We start from the raw sequence: 14044 nt of genomic DNA, 5'->3' as shown, positions 1-14044 counted from the left end.
ATTGGTGCTGCGCTATCTCTAGGTGATAAATAAACTCCTGTGATGTTAATACCCCACACAGTGTACAAACTTGTAAATTAAATATACATAAACCAAATGCACATGAAAAAAATCCAAATTGTGGATAATAGTGAATACCACCCAAACGTAAAAAGGTGTAACCTAGGTACACCACTAGAAATAAAATAGGTGATTATGGGTGAACAAAACACATAATTACACAACAAAAATTATTGAATAGAATGCACATGAAAACATCCAAATAGTGGACATTAGTGAATACCACCCAAATGTAAAAGGTGTAACCTAGGTACACCCCTAGAAATAAAATAGGTGACTATGGGTGAACAAAACACATAATTACAAAGTTTTATTTATATATATATATATATAGTACTTCTTTTTGAATTGTGCCCAAACAAACGTGATATGATCCTATTGAGGATCCCAAAACTCAGTGATACAAATACAACACAAATAATATCCTATTTCACCATATTGTGTTGCGCTCCTATTAATTAATATCTCTTCAATACTTATAATCCCTTATTTATACCAAAAATTAATAATCATATGTAAACAAATATAGACAAGTGATCTAATTTGCAAAAATATTAAAACGTGTTCATACCATTAACCAAAAATTCATATATAATAATAACTTAATGTATTTTAAAAAATATTCTAATAAAAACCTCAATATTTCATAATATTAATACGTATCCGTGATTACAAAACTAATTATTATAGAACCAATTGTACACGATTATTAGTGAGAAAATATAAATATTAAAAAAATGAATAAATACTCATATATAATTAATTAATATTGTGATGAAACAGTGTCCCATTAATCATAAAAATAGTGACTCTGTGCTTTATTTAATCTTCAATCCGTGGCTGTTTGTGAATCCGTGACTGTTTGTGAATCCTCCAATTAGTGCAGATGTAAGCTCACCTCCTTATCTGCCTGCAATTAGGCTATATACGCTTTTGGTTCACCTCCTTTGGAACCTGCTTGATTAAGATTTCTCCTCCTTAGATTATGGAATAAGGATATCCTTTATCATTGATTATCCCCTCTGGGATTAATCCCTCCTCACGATGATACAAGCCCCTTATACTCTCCTCTCCATGCGTCTCTCCACATATAGGGAAAAATTACCAGACATAGTGTTTTATCCTTTTAAAATACTGCTTTATTCCTTCCAAGTAGTACACTTACATTTACTGCATTCAATATATACAAATATACATATAATATCCTGCAACTGATTAGTTGCTATAGGAAATGCTCCCAAAATTTAAGTGTTCACAGTGAACATAATAAAGGATAGGTGGAAGTGAAAATTTTTAATCTAAATGAATAAACAGTAGAAGCTGGTGTTGAAAAAATAAAAGAAACTGCAAAGTAATTTCTGCAACACACATCTATTACTGAAATCCGCTGAAACTTACGGACTCAAGTGAGATTTGTGAAAAAATAAATGAACGTGAAATCTCAAAACAGTGACCCCTAAATCAGGGTTATGTGAAATAGGTGGTGTATAAGTGACATAAATAATATGAACACAATGGGTCATGAATATCATACAAAGGACCCAATAGCGACAAGTCCCATGACTACATATACTCCAGCCAAAAACGTAAAGTCCAATACACCTAAAGACGGTGAAGGTGTCTTGTAGTTCTTAAATAGTGCTGGTATTGTGAAGGTGAATACACAATGTAATAAGATCCAACACTAGGCAAAATGCCCCCTCACCTCCATGAAGTGACCCTGCAGGCAAAAAGCCTCTCTCATATATTATCGCATCAACCAGGATCCACTTCCACAGATATCGGGTCAGCAGATGGGTCAATCCCCCTCACTAGTGGATATCAGCACAGCAGGAACCCTCTCCAGAGCAGTAAGTAGAAATTTTGAGAGCATTTCCTATAGCAACTAATCAGTTGCAGGATATTATTTGTGTTGTATTTGTATCACTGAGTTTTGGGATCCTCAATAGGATTATATCACGTTTTTTGGGCACAATTCAAAAAAGTAGTGTGTGTATGTATATTTATTTACTTTGTAATTATGTGTTTTTTGTTCACCCATAGTCACCTATTTTATTTCTAGGGGTGTGCCTAGGTTACACCTTTTTACGTTTGGGTGGAATTCACTATTCTCCACAATTTGGATGTTTTCATGTGCGTTTGGTTTATGTATATTTATTTACAAGTTTGTACACTGTGTGGGGTATTAACATCATAGGAGTTTATCACCTAGAGATAGCGCAGCACCAATTAGTCTTCAATTTGTCATTTTCCATTGGGTATATGGTAAGGTGCTAGCAGCTTTTTAGTATAAGCTAATAGGGGATCTAGAGCGCGGGAGGACCAAACAGATATAATTGTATTCAAGCTGCTGTCTATAGAAAATGTAAACTGCTCCAAGTATGATGTGCACATACCTACTTCTGGCTCCAAAGCCTTGCTGTTGTGGCTGACCCAGGTCGTTCTGATAAGCAAAGTTTTGGTGCTTCCTGATGGTACTAAAGCTCCCCTTTTTGCCTCCTGCACATTTCTTTTGGCCAGTGAGGGAGCCCTTCTCAGTGATGGACCAGTAGGTAAATGGAGGTCAGGGGGTTTTTAACAGACAGTGGAAATCTTTTGGTGGTTGTGTGTAAATTAAGACCCCCGTTAGCTTAGAATGGATAGTTTTTATAGAATGATGGATGAATTAAGTTTTATTTCAGTAAGAGATGTGCTGGCCATCGCTAGTGTGTTCTTCTAGGTTCACTTGCACACAGTTTTTGAAGGAAATTGTCAAGTGGGTTGTTCTAAACCTATTGGAGAACTAACTACAGATGTTCTGTGGATGTAGGCAGCTTCAAATCCTTCGGTCTTTTCATGTAATCCCAGACAGACTGGATTATGTTGGGATCAGGACTCTGTGATGGCCAAACCATCCCTTCCAGGACCCCTTGTTCTTTTAAGCTGAAGATAGTTCTTAATTACATTGGCTGTATGTTTGGGGTCGTTGTCCTGCTGCAGAATATATTTGGGGCCAATCACACACTTTCCTGATGGTATAAACTACTAATCCCATCATTCCCTAGTCTAATGTGGAAGAAAAAAGTTTAAACATGTTTGAGGTCCAGCCTGGATGGCAGTCATGCCTACATTTGTAGATACAATGGTGGAAAAAAGCATAGCCATCAAGGAACAGAAAATTTATTTACAGGATTAAAGGGGGGAAAGCCTGAAAACTAATTCAGCCACTACATCTAAGAATTGATAAGCTGCAATAGATTACATTTTGGAGGGGTTTAGATATGTTTTAAGGCAATACTGACAAGGAATTGCTAATGGTTAGGTTTATCTTTTTCATAAAAAAAAAACAAAAAACACTTGAGTAAAGAAATCCTATTTAATGGCATCCTTGTTTGCCCTGTTATTTTCAGTCCAGAAGATACCTTGTTTGTATTCAGCAGTGTTAACATCCCCATAACTTACATGCTCCATGTTGGTTTCATCATTCAATAGGAGCTAACTGGGGTAAGAAATATCGTAAGAGATCGAGAAAGAGAGCCAGAAATGTTGCAGATGAGCACGGGACATCTGGTGCCCCAAAGAAAAGGAACTGCAGACAACCTTTAGCTTCTTCACAGGTAAGAAAATCTGTTAAGTGTTTTCCTTGGTAGTGTAACGGCACTGAGAGATGAAAAACTGGATTGATTGTGAACATTTTTTGGACCTGTTTCTTTGCTAGACTTGGCACAATGGCAAGAGAAGATGTACAGTAGTTAAAAGCAGCCAACAGCTAGGCCAGGATTTGATAAAGGGGCTATCAATGCTTGCCCTACCCTACCTCTGAAAATGCTAGCTGGCTTATAAACCTACCTAATGATTCAATCAAGTCAGTGAAGCACAACAAGTGTACAAATCAGACATGAAGAAGAGCATCAAACACTAGCTATAGACTTCTTCAAGGTCAAAGTAGTATGAAAGCCAAAGGGTCAACATGAACGCAAGACAGCAATTTTCAGGAGAGATTAGCCATGATTATGTCCGTTGTTCTCCCCCACCAAGTTACCTTTAACCACTTTCCCTCCATAGGATGTACCCCCCTTCTGACCAGGCCATTTTTTGTAATACGGCGCTCTTACTTTAACTGACAAGTGTGTAGTCATACAACACTGTACATAAATTAAATTTGTCCTTTTTTTTTTTTTTTTTTTTTCCTCCGCAAATAGTGCTTTCTTTCAGTGGTATTTGATCACCTCTGTGGTTTTTTTATTTTTTGGGCTATAAACAAAAAAGATAACTTTTTGCTATAAAAAGATTTCCAAGAAAAAAAATTAAATCAAATGGCTTCATAAATTTAGGCCAAAATGTATTTTGCTACATGTCTGCTGAAAAAAAAAAAAAAAAAAGCCCAATGTGTGTAAATTAATTTGTTTACGTGAAAGTTATAGCATCTACAAATGGCAGTGTACACATACTTGAATTTTTAATTATTAATACTAGTAATGGCGGTGATCAGCGACCTATAGTGGGGCTGTAGTGGGCATTCTGACACTGGGTGGGAACTGACTGCCACTGACATCCCAATGCCACTAATGCAGTGATCAGTGCTAATAAAAAGCATTGACATTAATGACACTGAGCAGGAAGAGGTTAACATCTGGGGCGATCAAAGGGTTACCTGTGTGCGTTTTGCTGTGTGTTGTGTAGGGAGACATGCTGTTTTGTATCTCTCTGCTGTCCATGCTGACAGGAGAGACGTAATCTTTCAACCTAGTTGGTCATTGTTCTGGGGAAAGCATGCAGGATGAGCATTCAGACTCTCTTACTTAGAGATGCAGTTTTTTGGTTGTTTTTCAAGTTTGCAGTAATTTAGCACCAGGAACTATCTTTTAGTAAGAAGACCATTTGGGCACCATTAAAATTCCCACTCACTCCGTGCTCTTTTCCCACCAGTCGGCGTTGAGGGAAGCACCTACTCATCAATGCTCCAGATCGCATGGATTATCCTCTGTTATTGTTTACTCTACAGGGCAAACCTATCATATCCAGGAGGAGCTAACACAAACACTTTTAGTGATGCCTGCAATACACCCAGTGAAAGGCCTGACTGTCTGGAATGTTGTCCGCTGCCTGAGTCCCCGCTGTCCTCTGAGCTGTCTTTAGCACAATCTGGCATTGCCCCCATCTTGGTCATATCCCAGGATGATTTCACTGCAGCAATGCATGATTATTTTGGCTTTGATTGTAGATTCTGACGGCAAAGGCCAAAAGTGCACTTCTGCTCCTTTCTCTGCAAAATCTATCTGCCCATTACCTGTATCCTTACTTATGCCTGGGGAGTTGCGGGCCATTACTCTCAGGCTTAAAGGGTTAAGTCACCCTTACATAAAAACTTTAAGGGTGACTTAACACCGAACCCCCTCCACATCCACCCGCAAGGAACTATTTTAAGTTTTAGAGGGTTTTTTTGTTTTCCTTTTTTAAATAAAAACATTTTGATATGTGCCAGAATCAACTTCCATAAAATACAGTCATGGCCGAAATTGTTGGCACCCTTGATATTTCTCCAGGAAATCATGTATTTCTCACGAAACGTATTGCATTAACACATGTTTTGCTATACACATGTTTATTCCCTTTGTGTGTATTGGGACAAAACAAAAAAAGGGAGGAAAGAAAGCAAATTCGACATAATGTCACACAAACCTCCAAAAATGGGCTGGACAAAAGTATTGGCACCCTTTCACAACTGCGGATAAATAAGAATGTTACAAGCATGTGATGCTCCTGTAAACTCACCTGGGGCAAGTAACAGGTGTGGGCAATATAGAAATCACACCTGAAAGCAGATAAAAAGGAGAGACGTTCACTTAACCTTTGCATTGTGTGTCTGTCTGTGCCACACTAAGCATGGACAACAGAAAGAGGAGACGAGAACTGTCTGAGGACCTGAGAACCAAAATTGTGGCAAAATATCAACAATCTCAAGGTTACAAGTCCATCTCCAGAGAACTAGATTTGCCTTTGTCCACAGTGCGCAACATTATCAAGAAGTTTGCAACCCATGGCACTGTAGCTAATCTCCCTGGTCGTGGACGGATGAGGAAAATTGATGAAAGATTGCAACGCAGAATAGTCCGGATGGTGGATAAGCAGCCCCAAACATGTTCCAAAGACATTCAAGCTGTCCTGCAGGCTCAGGGAGCATCAGTGTCAGCGCGAACTATCCGTCGACATTTAAATGAAATGAAACGCTATGGCAGGAGACCCAGGAGGACCCCACTGCTGACACAGAGACATAAAAAAGCAAGACTACAGTTTGCCAAAATGTACTTGAGTAAGCCAAAAGCCTTCTGGGAAAACGTCTTGTGGACAGATGAGACCAAGATAGAGCTTTTCGGTAAAGCACATCATTCTACTGTTTACCGAAAACGGAATGAGGCCTACAAAGAACAAAACACAGTACCTACGGTAAAATATGGTGGAGGTTCAATGATGTTTTGGGGTTGTTTTGCTGCCTCTGGCACTGGGTGCCTTGACTGTGTGCAAGGCATCATGAAATCTGAGGATTACCAAAGGATTTTGGGTCGCACTGTAGGGCCCAGTGTCAGAAAGCTGGGTTTGCGTCCAAGATCCTGGGTCTTCCAGCAGGACAATGACCCCAAACATACGTCAAAAAGCACTCAGAAATGGATGGCAAAGAAGCGCTGGAGAGTTCTGAAGTGGCCAGCAATGAGCCCAGATCTAAATCCCATTGAACACCTGTGGAGAGATCTTAAAATTGCTGTTGGGAAAAGGTGTCCTTCCAATAAGAGAGACCTGGAGCTGTTTGCAAAGGAAGAGTGGTCCAAAATTCCGGGTGAGAGGTGTCAGAAGCTTATTGATGGTTATAGGAAGCGACTGATTTCAGTTATGTTTTCCAAAGGGTGTGCAACCAAATATTAAGTTAAGGGTGCCAATACTTTTGTCCAGCCCATTTTTGGGGTTTTGTGTGACATTATGTCATATTTGCTTTTCTGCCTCTGTTTTATATTTGTTCCAATACATACAAAGGGAATAAACATGTGTATAGCAAAACATGTGTTAATGCAATACCTTTTTTGTGTGAAATACTTGATTTTCAGGAAAAATATCAAGGGTGCCAACAATTTCGGCCATGACTGTATATGTATAAATATATATAGTCTGTGAGTCGATTTAGATATTTTGTTCCCTCACCATATAGCTGTTTATTTATATCTACCTCGCATATATATTTTTTGTTACCGACATGTAGTGAAAGTTTTTCATGTCAATATCTTTAGAAAAATATTTACAGAGAAAAATGGTGGTGTGTTCAATACCTATTTTACCCACTGTGTATATGTATGTACACACACACACACACACACACACACGCTAAAAAATTGCATATTGAGGATTTTATCTGATCTAATCAAAACAATAATCAGATACTAATTGATTATGAAAATATTTTTATTTTCTAGTTCTGGCCTCTTTGGCAAATAAGGACACATACCTGCATGTCCACATGTTTCCAGAGTAGCAGTGACTCCTGTATTTTGCTGCTGGTCCTTTCCCTTCAATTGTGCGGCCCTACAATAACTTCTGAACCTCAGGTGTTAATCTGCTGGTCCTAGTACTAGCCTGGGTCTAGTCCTAGACACTTCTCAAGCCAGAGAAACTTCACACTGTGCTCCATGACTCGTACTCTTCAATCCTGTAGTCACCTGACTCTTTGCTTCTTGGGCTGATGATAGCTTTCTTAGAGGTAGTCCCATTTTGCTTAGTTTCACTCCAGACCCCTACAACACCATTCTGATGATGTGGGACAAATCGGTACCATCCTTGGACAGACAGATTCATTTGACACCAAAGACCTGTTTCCTGTCTTCTGTAAGATCCTCACAAAGGATTCCAGCCTCTTAGGCTGAGGAGTTGTCCTGGGCACCCTGTCGGGGCAGGGGTTCTGGATGTTCAAGTAATCTCCTCTTCTAATCATTCTTCTGTGTTTGGGCAGTTTGGTTGTCCATGCAGCATTTGATGACCCTACAACCAGAAGGTACAGATCCAGATTCAGTCTGACAACATGATGGCAGTGGCATACATGTGATACTTGAACCTGATAGGACCAGGGCTGCTGTTAGAAACCAACGGGCCCCATAGAGCCAACCTGACAGCCCCCACCCAAAAGAAACAACACTGTTTACTATACTTCAGTATCAATCACTCATTGTGTTCATTTAGGAAAGAAAGGGGCTGATAAATGTGACATACTGGATCCTTCCCCCACTCTCCATCCTGAAGGATCCTATTGTGTGCTGGCAGCTACCTGTGGGAAAGAGGGGAGGGAAGCCAGCAGCACTGTGGGTATAGGGACACACAGGGGGGCCTGGACAGGCGAGGGAAATTTATGGTGCACAAGGAGGGTGATGGGTGCGGCAGTTACTGGAACCAACCCCCTGCATGGCTCTCTGCAGAAACTGAAAGCCAGCGGGAGGGAAAGGAGAAGAAACCAGCTTTCAGCTGCTACAGAGAGAGCCATACAGGGGACCGGTTCCAGTAATTGCTCCCTCCCATTTAGCTGATCACCCTCCCTGCCCACATCCAAATCATCCAGCTGCTTTGGCCCCCCTGCTGGCCTGGGCCCCATTCAGGAAGACTGATGGTACCCCCTTATCCACGGCCCTGGATAGGACTTCTGGTGCACACTCTGTGGGCTCTTCCAGAATGCTTGAATCTTATGTCCCAAGGACTGCTTTACCATCTTGCTTTGTTTGCTGGCTCTAACAGCAAGGCTGTTGAAGCTTGGATTCCAAGGGACTGATTCATCTCTAAATTTGTGATTCCTACAATACTTAGAACTAGAAAGTCTACTTTCAAAAATGTCTATGGCTGTTTGTGGAAGGCATACTTCACATGATGCGAAGCAGGAGGCTTTTTTTGTTGCCATCAGCTATTCGAGGAAAGTATCTGAGCTGGCAGGCTTATTCTGTAAAGAACCTTTTTCTGGTCATGCATAAGGTGATGTTGCAGTCCAGAACTTCTTACCTACTTAACGTAATCTTTGCCTGCCATCTCAGCTAAGGCATTGTTCTTCCTTCCGTCTGTTTGGGCCCCAGTTGTTCTGGGGGAGATTTTCTTTCCTAGCCTGGTTTATTTTAAGAGTGCATCTTGCAACCATTGTTTCCTTAACCACTTGCCCTCCGAAAAATTTACTCCCTTTCATGAACAGACGATTTTGTTTTTTGCTGTTCAACACTGTGCTATTTCAATTGGTAATTGCGCGGTCGTACAATGCTGCACGCAAACAGAATTTGTCCTTTTTTCACACAAATAGAGCTTTCTTTTGGTGGTATTTGATCACCTCCTGCCGTTGTTTTTTTAACTTTTTTTTTGCGCTATAAACAAAAAAAAGACCAAAAATTGAGAACCTGATATTTTTCACTTTTGGTTATAAAACATATCCAATAAACTCAGTCATAAATTTAGACCAAAATGTATTCTGCTACAGGTCTTTGGTTAGAAAAAAAATATCCCAATATATGTATATTGGTTTGTGTGAAAGATATATAGCATCTACAAACTATGGTATATACAGTATCTTACAGAAGCGAGTACACCCCTCACATTTTTGTAAATATTTTGGCTCCCAAAATCCTATAACCACCTCCCAGGCTTTCAAAGAGCATAGTTCCTCATATCAGACCCTAAAATAGGATAGTACAAACGCCTCCCCCCCCCCCCCCCAATGGCCACTTTTTGGAAGGTAGACACCCCAAGGTTTTTGATAAAAGGCATGGCGAGTATTTCACAGATAGCATTTTTGTGACAGGATTTTGAAAAAGAACCGAAAACATGCATTTTGTTTTCCAAATACGTGGCAACAAATGAGATCTACAAAATACTCACCATGCCTCTTAGCAAATACCTTGGAGTGTCTAATTTATTTGGAGGGGTTGCTTCTACTATCCTGGCATTTCAGGGCCAACATTAAAAGCTTATGCCCCACATCACCCACTCTTGAAGACCAAGTCTTTTCTGACACTTTGTTCACATGAAAAAAACTTTTTTTTTTTTTGCTAGAAAATTACGTTGGTCCCCCAAACATTATATATATTTTTTCACATGCATGGTGAAACCACTGTTGACGTACTGGCTCCGGGTGAACGTTTGCACGCGCGGGGCTGGGGTGCTTTTTTTTTGGGGGGGGGGGGGGGGGTTCATTATTTTTCTACTGTCCCTTTTCATTTTTTTATTTTTTTTTTTCACTTTTCTATTGCTATCATAGGGAATGTAACTATCCCATGTGACTGCAATAGGCCTTGACAGGTGTATTCTTTTATTGAGAAATCTGGGGTCTATTAGACTCTAGATATCTCCTCTGCCCTTACATCGTCTGATCTCACCAAGATCAGTGTGATCAGATGCTTTCTCTATTTACAAATGACGCTGTTAAAGTCCGGTGAAATGGAAATTATGAAATGCTTGTAGTTTCTGGTCTCTTAGACCATAGAGATGATTGGAGCCATTCTGCCGGCTGCATTGTCGGATTACCCTGTTGGATAGGAGAGCCAAAGAAAACTGTGAAAGGCGGCAGGAGGTGGGGGGGGGGGGGGGGTGGTATGTCCCTTACTGCTGCTTTTAAAAACGATTCACCAGCTAATTGATCACTAGGATTGCTTTTATATGACCACCAGCTGAAAAAAAACTATACCAGGATGATGCTGTAACTGCAGGCATCATCCCGGTATAACCACTCAAAATCCAGCGACGTACCAGTACATTGCCGGTCCATGTTGAAAAATATATGTAACAGCAGAGAACATGGGCATATGATGGACCGGGTCTGTGGACCAATATGACCTTAATTCATTCTTTTTTGTAATGGCCATGTTTAGAGTTGGGCCCAAAAAAGTTTTTTAAATTCAGAAACCATGATAGGTTTCCATGCAAATTGTCTGGCAAGAGCTGAATTTGGGTGGCCAGCCATGTATTGTTGTACGTATAAATTGCCTTGGCCCACAATCAATTGGTACAAATCTGTGAAAAACAGCGAAGGGAGTAAATGCTAGTGCTTGCTGCGAACGGGGCTGATCCTGCTAACACTGTTTTTGAGGACACTATACAAGGCAGCCACTAGTACAATTCTGTTCTTGATCAATATATTGATCTGTACAAACACTATACTAGTAATGACCGTGATCAGCAACCTATAACGTGAGTACGATAGTGTGCTCGCAATCTAACGCTAGCTGATCCTGGCTGGGAGGGGCGCTTAACTGTCCCTGACGCTATCTGATGTCGCTAGTGGCAGGAATATAGTGATAAGTGAAAAATTCTATTTACTTACACTGTACTAATGGCACTGGCTGGGTGACGGAGCGATAAGAATATTAAGTGTTCTAATTTAACGTGTGTGTGTGTGTGTGTAAAATGTAGTGCTTTTACTCAGTGCTGTGTTCCCTTCTCTCCCTGGACCGACTGGGAGGGGGCAGCGAGGGTGCAGGAGTGTTCACACCCCGAAAACGGAAGCGACGAAAGATTACATCGCTTCCCCAGAGCCGCTGCTCGCCTGCAAATTGCTTGGAAGCTGTTGGCAAGTAGTAAAAAAAAAAAAAATTAAAAAAAATGTAAGGGTTTTTTTTTTCTAGTTCTCAATATAGTATTTTTTTACTTTTTTTTATTTTTTTTAATACTTTTATCAGAATAGTACAATGTTAACATAGTAACATTGTGCTATTTTGTGGGGGTGATCAGGAATTTTCTTTTTTTACACCTTGCTTTGCAGGAGAAATAAAGATAATTTCTCGTACAATGCAAAGCTTGCTGTGATGAACCTAACTCCTTTATGAACTGTCACGAATGAGTTAGGTTTTTGACAGCTCAAGATTGTGATGTGTGATTGGTTGGAGCTGGTCACATGGTACAGGGTGCTGTGATTGGCACCCTGTATTGTGTGAAAGCTGTGGGCCAATCACAGCTCACTAGGAAGAGAAACAGAACTGTTATAAATGAGATTGATTCATAACCGCTTTGCTTACAATGTGATCACATGATCACCGGGTCCCATTCACCGGGATCGTGATTCCGCTTTGTCCGCCGGACACAGCAGTGGTGGCGGGGTGAGCACTGCGCGCCCGTTCAGGCGCTTAGCACCCCCCTGTGTTAGTACAGCCAGTACGGGTACGTCTCTTTAAATTGCGGGTGGGTGGGCAGCGGTTAAAGACAGCCATTCTGTCTTTGTTGCCCCCTCATAAGGCTAACCCAGCCTCTCATTCAATCATATTTTGTTGGCTCAGGTAGACCATTATTTAAGCTTATAGTCTCAAGAATCGGGTGCCTGTCAAGAGACACTCCACTAGATCTGTGTCTCTTGGGCTCTTCGGAGTCAGGGTACTTTGCAAGGATGTTCTTTTTGTTTGTTTTTTTTGGGGCGGGGGCTCTTTTTGGTGTACCTGTTAACATGCTGTTTGACATTTTGTGCTGTGTGATGGATACATTAACTTAAATTGACATACTGTGATTGAACGTATCCATGTACGTTAGATCAGAAGCAAAGAACGACCCAGAAGAAGGTGGCAACAAACATAGAACTTGTACACAAGAAAGAAATGTTTGCCTTTGCCACTCTTTTTCGTACACGTTAATCCCATTGTCTGTTACATCATGAAATGCACATTTGTGGAAAATCCGACAATTGTTTGTCTGATTTTCTCAGTGTGTACCCCACTTAATGCAGAACAGGGTTTGTGTTTTGAGGCGGTGTTTGTGTTGAGTATTTGCTTACCAAGTCTGTTTTCAAATGTGTTTTTATGACAGCATGAACCCACCAAAGAGAGAGCCAAGATGGGTCACACTAATAAAACAGGGAGTGAACCTGCTAATAAGAGCACTAAATTTTCATTTTCAAATGGAGAAGCAGAAGATGAAAAGTTTTCAAGACTGGCTACCCAGGTCACCATAAAAACTGAACCTATTGAAGAATTGGTTGGTAGCATTTCTCCTCCAACAAAACCAGGTGAAGATCACTTTTGAATATCCTATTAATGGTTAAGGGCTCATTCAGGTGCAAATGCCAGTACAGCATGCAAGAGGACTTTGTGTCTGGAGCAATGTGGAGCTGCTTACCAGCAGCCTATGTTAGTCAATGAAGACTCCATTTCTGTACAGACTCTCGCGTGCAAACAAACCATATGATTTGACAGACATGCAGGGATGTGTACTGCTCTGTGTACCTGACATATTTGGATGTGCGGGTGAGTCCGTACATTCACTGCGTCTCTATTGATGAACATAGACTGCATGCACACGGCTCTCTGGTGCTCCAGATTCATAAATAGTCTTTTCTTGCATGCTGTGCGGGCATCTATGCCCATGTCAGCTAGCATCTAGTCTTCCCAAGCCCTCTCAGGAACGCATGTTTTTGAGTACTGAGCATTTTTTCAAAGCCCTGCTTGTGATATTGCTTCTTTTCTACATTTATTAATGTAACCACTTTTTCTTTGTAAACAAAAGCAAACTGTGGAAATAGACGCAAAAGTAAACTTATTCCGAGAATGTGTGACTTTGATGACCTGGATGCACAATTTGGTATTAAAGAGGAAGAGGAGGAGGAGGCTATTTTTCCTAAAGCTAAGGTGATTTTCTTCAACTGTGTAAACTGGTTGGACTAAAGCTGGCCGTAGATTTCATTTGCTTTTAACGTTTGACTTTGGAATGAATGGACTTTATTGAATGAAAAACACATTTACTGCGCCTTCCAATTTTCTTATCAACGTGGTCACAAACGAATGTTGATTTGACTCACTAATGAATAGAAAAACTTTCTCAAAGCATTCTTTTCCTAAGAATTGTCATTTGAAATTCTACCAAACTATGGGCAGCTTAAGAGAAGCCATTGTGACAAAGCTTTTTGTGATAGTTTCTACGTCAATTGGTTATTACCACCTTTCTCTTCGTACAATGTTTTTTCTCATTCGATGGTTCTGATTTTTGTTGTGGCTGTGTCTCCAAATAATTTCCCTGG

General features: G+C 40.5%; 1 protein-coding gene across 2 annotated transcripts in view; it reads left to right on the top strand.

Annotated features, from left to right (window-relative positions):
* Positions 1-14044, top strand: part of NSD1 (nuclear receptor binding SET domain protein 1) — a 79454-nt gene that overhangs the window by 34407 nt on the left and 31003 nt on the right. Inside the window, exons 6-8 of one of the 2 annotated variants that reach the window (XM_089671153.1) lie at positions 3532-3656; positions 12838-13036; positions 13534-13655. In XM_089671153.1, the coding sequence (XP_089527279.1) occupies positions 3532-3656; positions 12838-13036; positions 13534-13655 (446 nt within the window). The remainder of the gene's footprint in view (positions 1-3531; positions 3657-12837; positions 13037-13533; positions 13656-14044) is intronic. The other variant, XM_089671154.1, reaches the window with a different exon arrangement.

Source organism: Staurois parvus, unplaced genomic scaffold (assembly GCF_062004578.1).
Source record: "Staurois parvus isolate SC_StPar_1 unplaced genomic scaffold, SC_StPar_1.0 ptg000099l, whole genome shotgun sequence".
NCBI lineage: Eukaryota > Metazoa > Chordata > Amphibia > Anura > Ranidae > Staurois > Staurois parvus.
The sequence above is the reverse complement of the archived record's forward strand: the minus strand, read 5'-3'. Positions and strand labels throughout refer to the sequence as shown.